At 48.5% G+C, this 18246-nt stretch overlaps 1 protein-coding gene and 1 long non-coding RNA gene across 2 annotated transcripts; one reads left to right on the plus strand and one right to left on the minus strand.

Annotated features, from left to right (window-relative positions):
- Nucleotides 1-6436: 6436 nt before the first annotated feature.
- LOC113889983 lies at nucleotides 6437-9879 on the minus strand. The gene is made up of 3 exons (XR_003510384.1): nucleotides 9840-9879; nucleotides 8200-8291; nucleotides 6437-6526 (listed from the first exon to the last, which is right to left on the minus strand). It is a non-coding gene; the product is annotated as an uncharacterized LOC113889983 (long non-coding RNA).
- Nucleotides 9880-10615: 736 nt separating this feature from the next.
- BEST4 (bestrophin 4) lies at nucleotides 10616-18182 on the plus strand. Its single transcript, XM_027537462.1, has 9 exons — nucleotides 10616-12232; nucleotides 12325-12419; nucleotides 13155-13388; nucleotides 13549-13703; nucleotides 14087-14164; nucleotides 14648-14833; nucleotides 14937-15017; nucleotides 15124-15278; nucleotides 15426-18182. The coding sequence occupies exons 1-9, from the start codon at nucleotides 12081-12083 to the stop codon at nucleotides 15691-15693; spliced, it is 1404 nt and encodes a 467-aa protein (XP_027393263.1). The 5' UTR covers nucleotides 10616-12080; the 3' UTR covers nucleotides 15694-18182.
- Nucleotides 18183-18246: the final 64 nt, after the last annotated feature.

Consider the following 18246-nt stretch of genomic DNA (forward strand, 5'->3'; position numbering starts at 1 on the left):
CCCTACACCCACACCCTTAAGGGGCAGATCTCATGTTCTGGAGGGGTGCCTATTCTCTTTCCCTGAAAACATCCACTGCCCTGCGTCCACAGCCAGAGGCCAGAAAGTGAAGAATGGTACTTGTATTTTCTCAAATCTAGCAAAGGACAATTGGGCAGGTGGTCCTGGGGCCACCTGAACCCCTAAACCTCTGGTCCATGCCCACCTTTCACAGGGCCGGAGACAGAGAGATGGGGCCTTTTTAAATTTATTTACTTAATTGAAGTATAGTTGATTTACAATGTTGTATAATTTCTATTGTACAGCAAAGTGACTATGTTACACGTATATCAATACATCCATTCTTTGTCATATTCTTTTCCATTATGGTTTATCACAGGATATTCAACATAGTTTCCTATGCTATAACAGTAGGACTGCACTGTTTTTCTATTCTATGTGTAATAGTTTGCATCTGCTAATCTCAAACTCCCAACCCATCTCCCCCTTGGCAACCACAAGTCTGTTTTCTATGTCTGCGAGTCTATTTCTGTTTCATAGGTAAGTTTGCATCATATTTTAGATTCCACATATAAATGATATATGGAATTTGTCTTTCTCTTTCTGGTATGATAATCTCTTCACTTGGTATGATAATTTCTAGATTCATCCATATTGCTGCTGCTGCTAAGTCGCTTCAGTTGTGTCCGACTCTGTGCGACCCCATAGACGGCAGCCCACCAGGCTCCCCTGTCCCTGGGATTCTCCAGGCAAGAACACTGGAGTGGGTTGCCATTTCCTTCTCCAATGCAGGAAAGTGAAAAGTAAAAGTGAAGTTGCTCAGTCGTGTCCAACCCTTAGCGACCCCATGGACTGCAGCCCACCAGGCTCCTCCGTCCATGGGATTTTCCAGGCAAGAGTACTGGAGTGGGGTGCCACTGCATTAATTCATTCTTTTTATGGCTGAGCAGTAGTCCACTGTATATTTGTGCCACATCTTTTTCCATTCATCTGTCAGTGGACATATATGTTGTTTCCATGTCTTGGACATTGTAAATAGTGTTGCAGTGAACATTAAGGTGCATGTATCTTTTTTAATTAGAATTTTCTCTGGATATATACCTAGGAGTAGGATTGCTGGATCACATGGCGACTCTATTTTTAAGTTTTTCAAGGAACATCCATACTGTTTTCCATAGTGGCTGCACCAAGTTACATTCCCACCAACAGTTTAAGGTGTTTCTCTTTTATCCACACCCTCTCCAGCATTTTTTATTATAGAGTTCTAAACGATGGCCATTCTGACCCACATGAGGTGGTAAAGAGGTGGAGTCTTAAACCCTCTGGATCCCAGGATCACAGGCTTCTTCCTGGCCTTGACCTTTCGCCTTTCTGTGCTCACTCTGTACCATCCAATCACTTATTAACCTATTCAGTCCTCAAAGATCTGAGAGCCCTTGGTCAGTGACCAAGCACTGTGTGTAAAAGGTTGGTCAATGTTGCAGCCCTCATTTAGTTTACATTCTGCTTAATGGAAACAGACAATAGGCAAAAATATAAACAAAGTAATTGCAGGCTGTGAAAAGTGCTGTGAAGGAAGTAAACAGGAGAGTAACCAAAGAGCTTACTTTAGAAAGAGTGGCCAAGAAAGTCAACAAATATTTATTTAGTATTCGATTGCTGTCAGTTTTATCTCCCAAATATCTCTGAAATCTATGCAGTTCACTCCATGTTCCCCAAGCACCCTAATCTGGGTCATAGTCTCTCAAATCAGGATTACTGCTGCAGCACCTTCCTGGTCTCCATTTCATCTTCCCACCATATGACCATCCCATCCCATCCCTCACCAGGCCCACAAAAGTCTACTTCTCTAACTTTGTCTTCCATGTCCCCTGAATGGAGAACCAAACCAGCCTGAAACGTGGAGAAATATTAGTAGCTCAGATGAACGAGAGGGAGAGAGAGAGGGGGTGGGCAGGAAGGCCTTAAGTGCCATCCTCAGGAGTTTGGTCTTTATTCTATAGGTCAACACTTTTCCAGATGGGGAGATGGTAGAGGTAAGGCCAGGAAAAGCAAATCCAAAGGGGAAATGGGGCTGAGGATGTATAGTTTGATAAAGCTATTCGATATTGCCATTTTGTTTTGGAAACTAAACCAAAATGCCTTTGTATGAGTTTTCTAGGGTTGTCATAACAACATTACTACAGACTAGGTGACTTACACAACAGAAATTTATTTTCTCATACTTCCAGAGGCTGGAAGGTCAAGATCAAGGTATTGACAAGGTTGATTTCTTCTGAGGCCTCTCTTGGTTTGTAAATGGCAGTCTCCCTTTTTTCCCCTCCTTGGGATTGAACCAGTGCCCACAGCAATAGCAGTGTAGACTCTTGTCTGAACCACAGGGAAGTCCACATGATCTTTTTCTGTGTGTCCTAATCACATCTTCTCTTAAAGACATCAGTCAGATAAGATTAGGGTCTACCTGAGGACCTTGTTTTAACCTACTTATCTCTTTAAAGGTCCTATCTCCAAATATAGTCACATTCTAAGGTACTGGGGGTTAGCAGAAGTCAAAACTCTCCCCATCTTAGGTTTTCATACAGGGCTCTTTATTTTCAGTTTTGTATTTTTTATTGGTAGGCTTTATTTTTTTAAGAATGGTTTTGGATTTTTCAGAAAAATTGAGCAGGTAGGGCAGAGTTGCCATATACTCTCCCACATGCCCCCCTCACACACACACAGAGTTTCCTTTATTATTATCATCTTATTAGTTGGTACATTTCTTACAAGTAACTCTTCAGGGGTGTCCCTTTAGTCTGAGAATGAAATTCAGAATCCTTGAGATGGTCTATAAAGTTCCCCATAGTCAGGCCCTGTCGACCTCTCTAAACAATCTCCTCTTGCCTGCTTTGCTGCAGTCAGAGAGGCCTTCTCTCTGTCTTTCTCACACATAATAGAACTGTTCCTGCCTCTGAGCCTTTGCACATTTATTCCCTCTGCCCGGAATACTTTTCCCCTAGTCTTTACTTATGACTTACTCATTCTTATCTTTTCTGGCTTAACTACAGTATCTAAAGTTGGATTCCCAAATCAAACTAACCCAAACAGGACTCTTCAACAAAGAGATTAACAACAAGTACAAAAAAACAAAAAGCAAGTTTATGTATTTTTTTAAAGGATTATTTTATTTTAATTAAAAACTTTCTTTTTTTTTTTGGCTGAACTACGTCTTCATTGCAGTGTGGGCTTTTCTCTAGCTGCAAAACACAGGCTTAGTTGCCCCGTGGCATGTGGGATCTTAGTTCCCCAACCAGGGATCGAACCTGCATTGGAAGGCAGATTCTTAACAACTGAACCACCAGGGAAGTCCCCAAAAGCAAGTTTATTAACATGCAGAGCTTCTGTATACATGTGGGATGTGCGTGCATGCTAAGTTGCTTCAGTGGTGTCCAACTCTTTATGACCCTATGAACTGTAGCCCACCAGGCTCCTCTGTCCATGGGATTCTCCAGACAAGAATACTGGAGTGGGTTGCCATGCCCTTCTCCAAGGAATCTTCCTGACCAAGGATTGAACCGTGTCTTTTACATCTCCTGCATTGGCAGGCAGGTTCTTTACCACTAGCGCTGCCTGGGAAGCCCATCAGTTCAGTCGCTCAGTCGTGTCCAACTCTTTGCGACCCCATGGACTACAGTACGCCAGGCTTCCCTGTCCTTCACCAACTCCTGGAGCTTGCTCAAACTGATGTCCATTGAGTCGGTGATGCGACTGGGGAAAGACCATCTCAACCTCTGTCGTCCCCTTCTCCTCCTGCCTTCAATCTTTCCCAGCATCAGGGTCTCTTCCAATGAGTCTCAGGTGGCCAAAGTATTGGAATTTCAGCTTCAGCATCAGTCCTCCCAATTAATGTTCAGGTCTGATTTCCTTTAGAATTGGCTGGTTGGATCTCCTTGCAGTCCAAGGGACTCTCAAGAGTCTTCTCCAATACCACAGTTCACAAGCATCAATTCTTCAGCACCCAGCTTTCTTTATAGTCCAACTCTCACATCCATACATGACTACTGGGAAAATCATAGCTTTGACTAGACGGACCTTTGTCAGCAAAGTAATGTCTCCACTTTTTACTATGCTGTCTAGGTTGGTCGTAGCTTTTCTTCCAAGGAGCAACTGTCTTTTAATTTCAAGGCTGCAGTCACCATCTGCAGTGATTTTGGAGACCAAAAAAATGTTTCCCCATCTATTTTCCATGAAGTGATGAGACCAGATGCCATGATCTTAGTTTTCTGAATGTTGAATTTTAAGCCAACTTCTTCACTCATTGACAGGAGAATGTTCAGTTCAGTTCAGTCACTCAATCGTGTCCGACTCTTTGTGACCCCATGAATCGCAGCACGCCATCACCAGCTCCCGGAGTTCACTCAGACTCACGTCCATCGAGTCAGTGATGCCATCCAGCCATCTCATCCTCTGTCATCCCCTTCTCCTCTTGCCCCCAATCCCTCCCAGCATCAGAGTCTTTTCCAGTGAGTCAACTCTTCACATGAGGTGGCCAAAGTACTGGAGTTTCAGCTTCAGCATCATTCCCTCCAAAGAAATCCCAGGGCTGATCTCCTTCAGAATGGACTGGTTGGATCTCCTTGCAGTCCAAGGGACTCTCGAGAGTCTTCTCCAACACCACAGTTCAAAAGCATCAATTCTTCGGCACTCAGCCTTCTTCACAGTCCAACTCTCACATCCATACATGACCACAGGAAAAACCATAGCCTTGACTAGACGAACCTTTGTTGGCAAAGTAATGTCTCTGCTTTTGAATAGGCTATCTAGGTTGGTCATAACTTTCCTTCCAAGGAGTAAGCGTCTTTTAATTTCATGGCTGCAGTCACCATCTGCAGTGATTTTGGAGCCCCCAAAAATAAAGTCTGACACTGTTTCCACTGTTTCCCCATCTATTTCCCATGAAGTGATGGGACCGGATGCCATGATCTTCATTTTCTGAATGTTGAACTTTAAGCCAACTTTTTCACTCTCCACTTTCACTTTCATCAAGAGGCTTTTTAGTTCTCTTCACTTTCTGCCATAAGGGTGGTGTCATCTGCATATCTGAGGTTATTGATATTTCTCCCAGCAATCTTGATTCCAGCTTGTGTTTCTTCCAGTCCAGCGTTTCTCATGATGTACTCTACAAAGAAGTTAAATAAGCAGGGTGATAATATACAGCCTTGACGTACTCCTTTTCCTATTTGGAACCAGTCTGTTGTTCCATGTCCAGTTCTAATTGTTGCTTCCTGACCTGCATACAGATTTCTCAAGAGGCAGGTCAGGTGGTCTGGTATTCCCATCTCTTTCAGAATTTTCCACAGTTTATTGTGATCCACACAGTCAAAGGCTTTGGCATAGTCAATAAAGCAGAAATAGATGTTTTTCTGGAACTCTCTTGCTTTTTCCATGATCCAGCGGATGTTGGCAATTTGATCTCTGGTTCCTCTGCCTTTTCTAAAGATGGTCGGTGTTGCAAGAGGGCATCAGAGGGCAGACATACTGAAATCATACTCACAGAAGACTAGTCAATCTAATCACACTAGGACCACAGCCTTGTCTAACTCAATGAAACTAAGCCATGCCCGTGGGGCAACCCAAGACGGGCGGGTCATGGTGGAGAGGTCTAACAGAATGTGGTCCACTGGAGAAGGGAATGGCAAACCACTTCAGTATTGTTGCCTTGAGAACCCCATGAACAGTATGAAAAGGCAAAATGATAGGATACTGAAAGAGGAACTCCCCAGGTCAGTAGGTGCCCAGTATGCTACTGGAGATCAGTGGAGAAATAAATACAGAAAGAATGAAGGGATGGAGTCAAAGCAAAAACAATACCCAGCTATGGATGTGACTGGTGATAGAAGCAAGGTCCGATGCTGTAAAGAGCAATATTGCATAGGTGAATGTTGGATCCCACTAAAAAAAAAAGGATACTCCACATCTGAGGGCAAAGGAGAAGCCCCAACAAGATGGTAGGAGAGGCAAAGTCACGTTTAGAATCAAATCCCATACCCACCAGAGATGCTTGGAGGGCTCAAGCAAAACCTGTGCACACCAGGAGACCCCACACAGACTGAGCCAGACCTGCCTTGAGTGTCTGAGTGTCTCCTGTGGAGGTACGGGTCAGCAGCAGCCCTGCAGGGGCAGGGGCTCTGGGTGCAGCAGACCTGGGTGTGGCATAAGCCCTCTTGGAGGAGGTCGTCATTAGCCCCACCCTAGAGCTGCCAGAACTTACATAGGACTGGGGAAACAGACTCTTGAAGGGCACAAACAAAACCTTGCATACACCAGGACCCAAGAGAAGGGAGCAGTGACCTCACAAGAGACTGACCTAGACTTGCCTGTGAGTGTCCTGGAGTCTCCGGTGGAGGCGTGGGTTGTGGCCTGCTGCAAGGTTGGGGGCACTGAGTGCGCAATGCCTGCATGGGACCTTTTGAAGGAGGTCGCCATTTTCTTCATTACCTCCACCATAGTTTGGTCTCAGGTCAAACAATAGGGAAGGAACACAACCCTGTCCATAAACAGAAAATTGGATTAAAGATTTTTGGAGCATGGCCCCGCCCATCAGAACAAGACCCAGTTTCTTCCACAATCAGTTTCCCCCATCAGGAAGCTTTCATAAGCCTCTTATCCTTACCCATCAGAGGACAGACAGAAACCAGATTGTGAAAACCACAAGTACAGAAAACTGATCAAACTGATCAAGTGGACCACAGCCTTGTCTAACTCAGTGAAGTTATGAGTCATGCCATGTAGGGTCACCCAAGGTGGACGGATTGTGGTGGAGAGTTCTGACAAAATGTGGTCCACTGGAGAAGGGAGTGGCAAACCACTTCAGTATTCTTGCCTTGAGAACCCCATGAACAGTATGGGAAACCTATACATGGGGGATATTCCAGGGGAAAATGAATAACTCCTCCATGTGGCTTAGAATTGAGGTTTAAATACCAACTGAATAGAGAAAGGGGTAGGGGAATGTAGGCCTCTTAGGGGAGAGTAAATAATTTACAGGAAAGAGGTATGGGCCCTTAGAAGAATGGGTGGGAGATATGACAGTTTATGACAAAGTTGGTCTGGATGTGATATAGACTTCCTGTGATATGAGATGAAACTCCCAGAAAGGGGATTTGTGATGATTGAGTTTCTTTGGAGGCTCCCTCTTCAGGCAGATAAGGTGAGTTCAGAGAAAGCCTCTCCCTGCATTTGCAATTTTTCAAGTGCCTATTTAGCTCAAAGTAACCAATATGCCAACGTGGCGCATTTTGGGGTGGCATACTGTCTCCTCCCCTTGGAAGGATAACAAGGTTCTGGCGCCCTCCTCTGGGAGCCCAGGCATCAAGAGGACATCCTCCTGGATGCTGTAACTGAAGGGCCTGCCAGCCTACTCTGCCTCCTCCTTCAGTGTCACATAAGCTGCCATTAATGGGTCTTATACACTGCCACAAACCAGGCACAGGGCTCAGCATTTATCTTCTGGACTTCTCACAGTAACCTTATGATGGAATTATTATCTACATTTCACAGATGAGGAAACTGAGGCTCATGGGGTTAAGCCTCTTGCCCAAGGTTAAGGGGCAGAGCCAAGATCTGAACCCAAGATGCCTGACTCCACTATTCACCACTGCATGACTTTTTAATTTATTCTTTGGCCGCATGGCATGCAGGATCTTAGTTCCTCAATCAGGGATCAAATCTGTGCCCCCAGCAGTGGAAATGTAACCTCTGGACTGCCAGCGAATTCCCCTGCCTGACTCTTCTGGGAGTCACTAGTTCTCTGTCCTTGCATCTGTCCTACTCTACTCATCTCTCAGTCCCTCTTACTAGTGCCCTTTCTCCTCCCCACAAGATGCTCACAACCTCTGACCAAGCTGAGGTTTTTCTGAGTTCTCTGAGTCTCCATCTTCCAGAGGATGCTCTCAGGCTTGCTGCTCCTATTTGAACACCTATCCCAAATGCCTACCCCTTGGCAGTTCAGAGTCAGAATCTCTTGACAGTATCAAGTCACAGAGGTCAAGGGAGTCTTTCAAGAATGAAAGATGCAGGACTTCTCTGGTGATCCAGTGGTTAAGACTCTGCACTTCCAATGAAGTGGACACAGGTTTGATTCCTGGTCGGGGAACTAAGATTCCACATGTCTGTGTGGCCAAGTAAATATATAAAATTTAAAAAAAGAGTGAAAGATACCAAGTAAGGTGAGGACTCAGGAGAGGCCTACTGGATTCAGCAACAAGAAGATCTCAGGTGTCCTTGCAGGGGCAGATGTGGAAGTACAAGACCTGCACCAGAAAGGAGAAGTTAATACCTACAGGAGCATTTCATGCTTACCAAGCACTGCATAAATATTAATTCATTTGATAGTCACAACAACTGTGTGAGATAGGTATTTGTTTCCCCACAGGGAAATTAAGGACAGAGGTTAAACAGTTTGCTTAAGAACAAGGTCACAAAGGTAGTTTACTGTGGTGTCTGGATTTAAAAATATGGGCAGGGACTTCCCTGGTGGTTCAGTGGCTAAGATTCTATGCTCCCAACACACGGGGCCTGGGTTTGATTCCTGGTCAGGGAACTAGACCCTATATATTACAACTAAGAATTCACATGCTGCAACTGAAGGTCCCGCATGCTGCAACAAACACCCGGAGCAGCCAGATACATAAATAAATATTGACTCAATGGACAAGAGTTGGGCAAACTGTAGGAGATAGTGAAGGACAGGGAAGCCTGTTGCACTGCAGTCCAAGGGGTCACAAAGAGTTGGATACGACTTAACAACTGAACAACAAAATAAATAAATGTATAAAATGTGCTCTTAAAAAAATTTATCTAGGCAGTCTGGCTCCAGACTCCATGCAATAAACTGCCAAGTCATATATCAGCTTTCAGCTGTGAGGGGAGGGGGCACTGGTGGTTAGGACCAGAAGAGAGGGAGGGGCAAGAGCTAGGGGAGGATAAAGAAGGGTGGGGAAAATGATTTACAGGTGGAGTGGTTCCCTCTCCTTGACCATAAACCAAAGGGACCTGTCAGCAACTGGGAAGGGAGATAAAGTGACTCAGGAAGGAGGGGCAGGGTGGGGCCTGGGGACTGCTCCCTCCTGGGGCAAGGCTTCAGGTTCTGTACCTTTACCCATGGCTCTGTGGGAAATGCACAGGCCAGGGATCCAGAGAGTTGGGTAACAGGCTGATGTGAGAGAGCCTCAGATGGGGATGGGAGCTAAGGACTAAAATGCAGCCAATTGGAAGCACTGTCAGAGAAGTGATAGGACCTCAGGGCCTGAGCTCTCCAGGTACCAGAGACTCTTTAAGAGAAGCAGTCCAGAATGCTTTAGGAAAGCCACAGATCAGAGCGTGGGAAGGGGCTGCAGGGCCAGGGGGGCTAAGGCCCCAGAACTGGTATCTTGCCCTTTTGCAGGTCAGCTCGTGGGTTTTCCAGACCTCCAGGACAAACACACACAGAGTCCTGTTCTTTCTACATATGCACACCTTCCCTGAGCCTGGGAAGGAGAACATAACTTGTCAGGCCATGGGTTGGCTCTCAGACCTTGCTCATTCAGGGAATTTCTCACAAAAAGTGGGGAGAGGGACCAGATGTCTTTCAGGTTAAAAGATGCCTGCACCCCAGTGTTCAGTTCAGTTCAGTCGCTCAGTCGTGTCCGACTCTTTTCGACCCCATGAATTGCAGCACTCCAGGCCTCCCTGTCCATCACCAACTCCCGGAGTTCACCCAAACTCATGTCCATCAAGTCAGTGATGCCATCCAGCCATCTCATCCTCTGTCGTCCCCTTCTCCTCCTGCCCCCAATCCTTCCCAGCATTAGGGTTTTTACCAATGAGTCAATTCTTTGCATGAGGAGGCCAAAGTATTAGAGTTTCAGCTTCAACATCAGTCCTTCCAATGAACACCCAGGACTGATCTCCTTTAGGATGGACTGGTTGGATCTCCTTGCAGTCCAAGGGACTCTCAAGAGTCTTCTCCAACACCACAGTTCAAAAGCATCAATTCTTCGGCGCTCAGCTTTCTTCACAGTCCAACTCTCAAATCCCAGTGTTCACAGCAGCACTGTTTACAATAGTCAAGACATGGAAGTAACCTAAATGTTCATCAGAGGAATGGATAAAGAAGATGTGGTGTATATATATATATACAATGGAATATTACTTAGCCATAAAAAATGAAATAATGACATGGATGGACCTAGAGATTCTCATGCTGAGTGAAGTCAGAGAAAGACAAATATATGATACCACATATATATGGAATCTAAAAAAATGGTATAAAAGAACTTATTTACAAAACAGAAATAGAATCACAGATGTAGAAAACAAACTTTTAGTTATGGGGGGAGAAGGTGGAGGGATATAAATTGGGAGACTGAGATTGATATATATACACTACTATATATAAAGTAGATAACTAATAAGGACCTGCTGTATAGCACAAGGAACTCAGTACTCTGCAATGGCCTATATGGGAAAAGAATCTAATTAAAAGTGGATATATGCATAAATGATTCACTTGGCTGTACAGCAGAAACACTACATTGTAAATCAACTGTATTCTAATTTAAAAATTTTTTTAATAAAATAGAAAGAAAGAGAAAAGAAAAGCCTGCCTGGATTCAAGTCCTCAGCTTTATTGAGATGAATCAGACGTAATCCTGTCCAAGGTCTTGTGGGCTGGAGGGGAGACCTCTTTGTAGAAGATTTTAGGGCGGTATGACTAACTGATTCGAGAGAGGACCTCAAAGGAGCAGTGAAAAGGAGCGAGGTCAGAGGCTGATGACAGCAGGTGGAAGTGGGGGCATCTCATAGGCCACGTTAAAAGCCAGGACCTGGCACTGTTTGGCTTGGGGAGAGGCCAGCCAGGCATCCCAGGTTCTGAGAAGCAACAGTGGACCAGTAGGTGGAAACCAAAGGGAAAAGGCTGGCTTTTCACTGGCCCAGGATGAATGCCTGCATGCTCCAGGCTCCGGGCATTCTTGCTCTGAATATTCCCCACTGCCTTGTGAGGAAGGGGTTATTGATACTGTTTTACAGAGGAGCAAACTGAAGTTAGAGAGATTAGGTATCTTGGACAAAGCCACAGAGAGGCAGAATTCAACCCCAGGTGTGTCTGCCTCGCAAACTTACGTTCCTAACCACCTCTCCATGCTTCCTCTCTTCAGGAACCACTTGCAGGGAGAACCAGCTCACAGCGTGGGGAGGGAGCTTCCCAGGACAGGCCAGAGATTTGATGGACTGGTGCTCTGGCACAGTGCCTGCCACTTAGTCAGTGCCCTGCCATCAGCAGCTGTTATGACACTTTATCATGCATCTGTCTTCTCACCTGGAGCGTGGGACAGTCAGTTCTGTCACCTTGGCTCCAAGGATATGGTGTGAGCTGTGGGGTCAATGCAGAGGCATTTATAGCACTCAAAGGCCAGCCCAGCCCTGCAGGCACAGGAAGACACAGCCAGTTCCCAGCACCAGGGGAAGTCGGGTGACAGCCTCAATCCATCAATGATAACCTCAGTCCGGCCAAACTTTATGGACCCAGGAGGTACTTAAGTGTTGTGGGGTGAAGGCTAGCTCAGTTCCCCTTCCTCGGCACAGGCTGCTGTCCAGAGCAGGTAGGTAGGTGTGGGATGGGGGTCAGAGCGCCCTGTGCCTTGAGAGACCAACTATCAGCTTCGAGAGCAAGACCCCACGGTGTATGGGGCTGGGCTACAGTTGAGTCTCCTGTCCTCAGCAGTTCAGGGGTTCCTCCTAGTCCTGCAAGTGGAAGAGGAGCTTGGGGCAGCCTCAGGCAGGAGAGGATGTAGATCTCAGCTCCCCTCTGCCCCATCTCATCCTGGTTTGACCCATGTGCCACTGAGTCCTAGGGGGCTGGGGGTGTGCTCTATCTGCTTGTCTGCTTCCTTCCTACTGAAAGGGTGAAGGCTGGGGTCGGGGGGTGACCAGAGTTGTAGGAGGTTACTTGGGGACCTAAGCTGGGTGATGAGAAGGCAGGCTAAGGAGGAGGTTTATGGGGAGAGAAGGACAGCTCCAAGGGCAGCTCTCACGACCTTCTGCCCCAGGTCGCCAGCACCATGACGGTCTCCTACACCCTCAAAGTGGCAGAGGCCCGCTTCGGAGGCTTCTCTGGCCTGCTTCTCCGTTGGCGGGGAAGCATCTACAAGCTCCTCTACAAGGAGTTCCTCCTCTTCATCGCCCTGTATGCTCTGCTCAGCGTCACCTACCGGTGCGAGGGTGAGGGCAGGGTCTCAGGGCTGGCCTGCGGGGGACTAGGTTGGTTACCTCCCTCTAACGCAGGCCCCACCTGACCTTCCCCAGGCTGCTGCTGACCCAGGAGCAGAAGCGTGTGTATGCTCAGGTGGCCCGATACTGCAACCGCTCTGCGGACCTCATTCCCTTGTCCTTTGTACTGGGTAAGTTCAAAGGACAAGGGGTTCTCGCTTGCAGCCTCCTAGCCATCTTTCCTGACCTTTGGGCTGGGCTGCTAGCACTGAGGGTCAGAATTAGCCCAGCGGCACATCTGAAGGTCAACCAGAGCAGGCTCAGCAGACATGGGAGCTGTGTGCCGGGTCTAGGATTTCCAGAGGACTAGGCCCTGCTTTGGAGAAGGCAATGGCAACCCACTCCAGTACTCTTGCCTGGAAAATCCCATGGGCAGAGGAGCCTGGTAAGCTGCAGTCCATGGGGTCACTAAGAGTGGGACACGACTGAAGCGACTTAGGAGCAGCAGCAGCAGGCCCTGCCTACCACCAGCCCGACCCTCACTCCAAACACAGCCCCAGCCTGCTGCTGGCCTCACACCCCCCTGCGTCCTGCAGGGGAACTGGAGAGAGGCGACTCTTCCCTCCACACCCTCATGGGAAGCAGGGCTCAGAGTTAACCACTGCCTGGACTTGAACCATCATGTCTCCTCTGCCTGGGGAGGTCTGCAGTCTTCTTCCTCCCTGCCTGGTTTGGTCCATCAGGGCGTGATCAGAGGATGAGGCTGTCCCTCTGACAAGCGAGGCAGGGTGCTGGAGTCAATGTGTCCTTCCCTCTGCCTTGGTTCCACCCGGCTTGGACCAGGCGTTCTGGTTGCCGGCAGGACACACTGACTTCCAAGCCCTCCGTCTTCCCTTTCCGTCCCCACTACCCACGGCGGCCACCAGGTTTCTACGTGACCATGGTGGTGAACCGCTGGTGGGCCCAGTACACAAGCATCCCGCTGCCAGACCAGCTGATGTGCGTCATCTCAGCCACCGTGCACGGCGTGGACCAGCGTGGCCGTCTGCTGCGCCGCACCCTCATCCGCTACGCCAACCTGGCGTCGGTGCTGGTGCTGCGCTCTGTCAGCACGCGCGTGCTCAAGCGCTTTCCCACCATGGAGCACGTGGTGGACGCAGGTGCGGCGCTCAGGGAGCCCTGGGAGGGACTGAACCGGACCTGCCCGGAGGGTCTCCTAGGCGGGGAGGTTTGACCACCAGGGGGAGCTCCAGGACCCCAAAGCGATGAGTCCTAGAGGACAAGGATGAGACTTCATTTCTTTCTCTGCAATCTCTGCAGGTTTCATGTCCCAGGAAGAGAGGAAAAAGTTTGAAAGCCTGAAATCTGACTTCAATAAGTACTGGATTCCTTGCGTCTGGTTCACCAACCTGGCGGCCCAGGCCCGGAGGGATGGGCGAATCCGTGATGACATTGCTCTCTGCCTGCTCCTGGAAGTGAGTCGACCTAGGACAGGCCCATCTGCCCTCCTCCCCCTACTTTTGCATACAGCAACCATAATTTCAGTGCTTAACACCTACATGGTGTCTATTATGTAGCGCAGCAAGTGTGAGGAAGTGAGGAAACTGAGGCAAGGAGTGGAAAAAAAAACTTGCCCAAGCCACACAGCTAGTGGAGCTGAGATTCATCCTCAGCACTTCTGGCTCCAGGGTCTGTCCTTGCAGTCACTGTGCTGAACTGCCTTCCATCACAGGCACCCCAGCCTGACAACACCTCTGAAAGCAGAATGAGACCTAGCCCAGGCCTAATGTGTACTGGACTCCCTTCTCCTTTCTTCCTTTCTGTCTCCACTGACTTCCTCTTCCTGCTGTTCCACCAGGAGCTGAATAAGTACCGGGCCAAGTGCAGCATGCTCTTCCACTATGACTGGATCAGCATCCCCCTCGTCTACACCCAAGTAACTGCCTCTCACCTCCCCAGTCCCAGTGCCTACTGTATGTCCTGTGCTGTGTGTGACACTGAGAACTAGAGATGGTACCTGCCCAGGGGCAGTTCAGTCCAGTGAGACACTAAATAGCCAAGGGCTCATCCTCAAAGCCTCCCTGGGCCCTCACTAAGATGATCCCCTCCCATTTGGTGTTGCCACACCTTGCTGCATGTTGTATTTATTTTTTAATTTATTTTTTAAAATATTTATTTATTTGGCTGGGTTGGGTCTTATTTGCAGCATGGGGAAGCTTTAGTTGGCACATGTGAACTCAAGGTGCAGCAATGTGAGATCTAGTTCCCTGACCAGGGATCGAACCTGGGCCCCCTACATTGGGAGCTCACCCCCAGGGAAGTCCCCGATACATGCTTTAATTGTTAGATCTACCACTGACCCTCGGGGCAGAGACAGCATTTTAACCTGTCCCACTCAGCCTGGCATTCCCTCCTCCAGGTGGTGACCATAGCGGTATACTCCTTCTTTGCCCTCTCCTTGGTGGGCCGCCAGTTTGTGGAGCCAGTGGCAGGGGCTGCCACACCTCGGGAGCCTCTGGAGCCAGGGCAAGCCGCAGGGGACCTGGACATGTACGTGCCTCTCACCACTCTGCTGCAGTTCTTCTTCTATGCCGGCTGGCTCAAGGTGGGCACTTCAGGGGGTGGGGATATGGACCCAGGACCCACCCACACTTTGCAGTTAGAAAGTAGGGCTCTGAGCCCAGAAAACACTCTCTTACCACCTGCAGGTGGCAGAACAGATCATCAATCCCTTTGGTGAGGATGACGACGACTTTGAAACCAACCAGCTTATAGACCGCAACTTGCAGGTGATTCAGGGTCTGGTGGCAGCTCCCGGCAGTCGGGCTCTCCCTCCTTGCCAGCTCTCAGTCCGGGTTTGCAGAGAAGGGGATTCTTGTGACCTGCTGCTCCCAGGTATCCCTGCTCTCCGTGGATGACATGTACCAGAACCTGCCTCCCGCGGAGAAGGACGCGTACTGGGATGAGGACTCGGCGCAGCCGCCCTACACGGTGGCCACAGTGGCCGAGTCGCTGCGGCCTTCCTTCCTGGGCTCCACCTTCAACCTGCGGTGAGTAGCCTACGCCGGCTGAGGCAGAACCTGAGTCAGTAGCCAGGCTCCAGTTCCCCACCCACCCTCCGGGCGCCCAGGACTCGGTCCCTCCGGGTCCACCTGCTGTCAGAGGCTTGCTCACGCAGCCCTCCTGCCTGCCCGCAGCATGAGCGACGACCCTGAGCAGAGCCTGCAGGTGGAGGCGTCCCCTGGGCCAGCCCGGCCGGTGACCGCGCAGACCCCGCTGCTCAGCCGCTTCCTGGGCGTAGGCGCTCCCTCGCCAGCCATCAGCCTCCGGAACTTCGGCCGCATCCGCGCCCCGCGTACCCCGCATCTGGTGCGCTTCCGGGCCGAAGAGGGCGGCGACATCGAGGCAGCGGACCGCATTGAGGAGGAGGCGTCAGGGTCAGGGGACGAGACCCAGGAGCCCTGAGCCAAACCAGCCGGGGTGGGCAGTCCAGCTGCCTCCCCCAGGCCGCCCCCGCCTACTTTGCGGGCCCTGCGGAGTTATTAGAGCAGCATTCCCACGTGCCCTAAGGCCGGGCACCTAGGGACCGCCCCCGATGGCATAAGGGCCTGATTTGGGTAGAGGATGCTTCCAGTTTGGCTTAGCAGTTTAGCTAGGACACAAGGGCGAGTTACAGAGGACTAGATCCCAGGTGTGCGGTTTATTTCCACTGTGATTTTGGGCTAGGCCAGTTCTTAAACTTGAGGGAGCATCAGTATCACTGAAGGGCTTGTTAAAGTCTTGGGTACCTACCACCCCTGGCATTTGATTCATTAAGTCTGGGATGGAGGTTAAGAATTTGCATATTTCTAATAGGTTCCAGGGAATGCTGCTGCTGCCCCCAAGGTCACATAAAAATATGTTTAGAATATACCTTATTCTGATAACCTCACCCCGAAGAGGGGCCAAAGTGTGTACTGGGTACTTTATGTTATGTTCAATTTGTTTACAATGAGAATGTATTCATTTATTATTTGTGCAATTAAAATTGCTTAAAACTGAACTGGCATACTCTGAAGTGGGTTCAAGATAAGGATTTGGCACGGGGGGTGGGGGTGGGCAGAGAGGGTTTGAGAGTCTGCCCTGGAAGCTGACACTGAGATGTGAAGGCCACCCAGCCTAGACTTGCGGCATCTGAACAAGCCCTTCTCTGTTCCCACCAAACAATGAGAAAGGACAACTTAAGGGGTGAAAACTCCAGGTGGTCCATCTCTGTGTTGAGACTGGGGCACTCAGCTGACCCCACAGAGTACTAGAGTTGCTCCTAAACTGAGTTTCTCTAAGATTCCTGCCTTCTAAACAATTGGTAAATGCCAAAGCTGAATGCTAAAGCCAAGGGAAAACAACCGCCAAAACTCAAAAATGGGAGGCATGGCGAATGTAGGGAGAGCTTGAGGACATGCAGCCTCTGGCACTGTTGACAGGATCACAATGCTGGGTTCTACTTTCCTGCTGGGTGACGGGATGGTGAACTTTTCTCAGCCTTGGTTGACAAACCTGTACTGTCCAGAAAACGCACCTTGTGGTCACCATTCACTCAGAAGGCACCCGAAGTGTTTTGGAAGGGTTGAGAGGAAGCCTTGCTTCAGGTTGAGTGCTCATCAGGGAGAGCAGTGGAGATGTAGATGCATTCAGCTCTTTCGTTGCTGTGCCACGCCCAACACACAGCTCTCAGAGCATCAGCTAATGACCATGTGTTGCCAGATCACTGGGTGGGAAGGCAGAGGTCAGGTCTCCCCAGAGTCAACCATAAGGTTTTAAAGGGTTGGTCTTAGTGGTCCACCTTTTCCAACTGCTTAGCCAGAAGTCGGAATTACAGAAGTCTGCAATTAGCCAAGTTGATGAACCAATTTTGATTTATAGCTCATTTAAGACAAGTACTTTTCAACCACTTTAAATTGGATAAAACCTTTTCTTTAGAACTCCTTAAAGTACATATTTGACTGGTATATTGCTGTGCCTTTCCAGATACTAGAGATGCAGCAGTAAACATACCCATTTCCCCAGGAGATATATTTTAATAGAGGGTGCAAAATAAGCAAATAAACAAAATTTATGCCAAATAAGGAAAAAAACAGGGGCAAAAGATATGGCATGGAAGGGAGTGCTATTTAAAATTCTGTGATCAGGGAACTCACTGGACTGACAAAGATCTGAAAGGAGCAACGTGGGCATCTGACAGAAAGTATTCCCAACAAAAGGAATAGTAAGTGAACACATGTAAAGGATGGCAGTCATCATAGAAGGGATTAGTCTCATTGAGTTCCATAGCTTCTGGTTCCAACTTTGAGATGGGATGCTGTGTAAAAAAATTTATCTTTTAGGGACTTCACTGGTGGTCTAGTGGTTAAGACTTTACATTCCAATGCAGGGAGCACAGGTTTGATTTCTGGTCAGGGAACTAAGATCCCACAAGCTGTGCAGGCAAAAAACCAAACATAAAAGCAGTATTGTAACAAATACCATTAAAAATGGTTCATATCCAAAAGAAGTTTAAAAATCTTAGCTTTTTAAAATGATCACAGAGAGCTGGGATTGTGTTAGAGAAAACAGAAGAGCAAAGCAGGATGCAGAAAAGCGATCAGAGCAGTTGTGCTTTGTGCTCAGTTGCCAGCTGTTTTCAACCCTTGGGCTGCAACCTGCCAGGCTCCGCTGTCCATGGGATTCTCCAGGCAATACTGGGATGGGTTGCCATGCCCTCCTCCAGGGGATCTTCCCAACCCAGGGACCAAACCTGCGTCTCTTTATGTCTCCTGCATTGGCAGGCAGGTTCTTTACCATTAGCACCACACAAAATTTGGTGACATTTGATGTGGGAGTTATGACCCAAGGATAAGCTAAGATTGAACCTGTCTTTAACCTAAAAGACCACTATTTGCTACAATCAAATAACTGAGGAACTATGAAAAGGGAAAGCTGAAGAAACCAATTCAACAATTTAAACAAACTAACTTTTGAGTAAGGAGAGGGGAAAGGATT

Source organism: Bos indicus x Bos taurus, chromosome 3, assembly GCF_003369695.1.
Source record: "Bos indicus x Bos taurus breed Angus x Brahman F1 hybrid chromosome 3, Bos_hybrid_MaternalHap_v2.0, whole genome shotgun sequence".
Taxonomy (NCBI): domain Eukaryota; kingdom Metazoa; phylum Chordata; class Mammalia; order Artiodactyla; family Bovidae; genus Bos; species Bos indicus x Bos taurus.